Raw genomic sequence first — 1,052 nt, 5'->3', positions numbered from 1 at the left:
AACACTCCTAGATCGGCTTTGTTTAGAAATATCGTGACAGAATCTTTTCCCAAAAGTTATCAGAATGATTGTATCGACAATTTTTCTCAGTTTGTTACTGACTTTCTTATCATGTGAGTGTTTTTTGTTCAAGTCTTTCTTTGTTACTGTCTCAACGTTCGTCTACCACAGAAATGTCAAATACTCGGCGATCATTTCATCAGCATTAATGCTCAATGTTTATTTGTTTTCTTTTTAAAGGTGTCCAGTCGGAGGTTGTTTTGACTCAGCCAGAAGCAGAGACTGGACGTCCCGCTGGCAGTCTGCGACTGACCTGTAAAACCAGCGGGTTCAATCTTGGCAGCAACTACATGCACTGGGTCCGACAAGTTCCCGGCAAGGGCCTGGAATGGCTGCTGTACTACTATCGTTCATCCGACAATAGCTATGCACCAGCGATTATGGGCCGATTTACTGCGTCCAAAGAGATTTCAAGCAACATTTTTGCGTTGAACATGAAAAACCTGAAGATCAAAGACACCGCAATCTATTACTGTGCAAGAGCAGTGGGGAGCTGGATTCACACTGCAATTATGATCGATACAAAAACCTTTCAGCCCCTATTGTTTGAAACAAGTCAGTGATTAATTCTACAAACCGTCTTAACTTGCAGTGCAGTATTAGTTCTGTGGGTTTTTGTGCATGTTTAATTTGTAAAAGTGGTGATAATTATTGATACACCAATTGGTGATTTTGAGAATCAGCTCAAGTGTAACTCTGTGAAGTATAAAACAATACACTTCAATTTATCAAGAATGTTCAGAATTCACTCGCACATGTGATGAAGATTTATCGTGACTTTATTTTGCCTGTGGCTCCGAAATTTTAATGGTAGATTTTTGGTTTGTTTTATGCAGAGCTACTTATTGTGTGGCCCAGTGTAGATAACGTAACATTGTGTCTATCTTGATGACTGGGGCCAAGGGACCATGGTGACAGTGACTTCAGGTGAGAACTTTAACCTTTTTTGTGACTTTTAAAAAAACTTTCCATTCATGTGACTAATTTCTGAA

The 1,052-nt window shown here is 39.5% G+C and overlaps 1 gene segment (V, D, J or C); it reads left to right on the top strand.

The window, feature by feature from the left end:
• Positions 1 to 26: 26 nt before the first annotated feature.
• On the top strand, positions 27 to 969 carry LOC122544831. The segment is given in 2 exon segments: positions 27 to 113; positions 241 to 969. Coding segments are annotated over 2 exon segments (432 nt in total).
• Positions 970 to 1,052: the final 83 nt, after the last annotated feature.

The sequence above is a fragment of the Chiloscyllium plagiosum genome, unplaced genomic scaffold (genome assembly GCF_004010195.1).
Source record: "Chiloscyllium plagiosum isolate BGI_BamShark_2017 unplaced genomic scaffold, ASM401019v2 scaf_56804, whole genome shotgun sequence".
NCBI lineage: Eukaryota > Metazoa > Chordata > Chondrichthyes > Orectolobiformes > Hemiscylliidae > Chiloscyllium > Chiloscyllium plagiosum.
The sequence above is the reverse complement of the archived record's forward strand: the minus strand, read 5'-3'. Positions and strand labels throughout refer to the sequence as shown.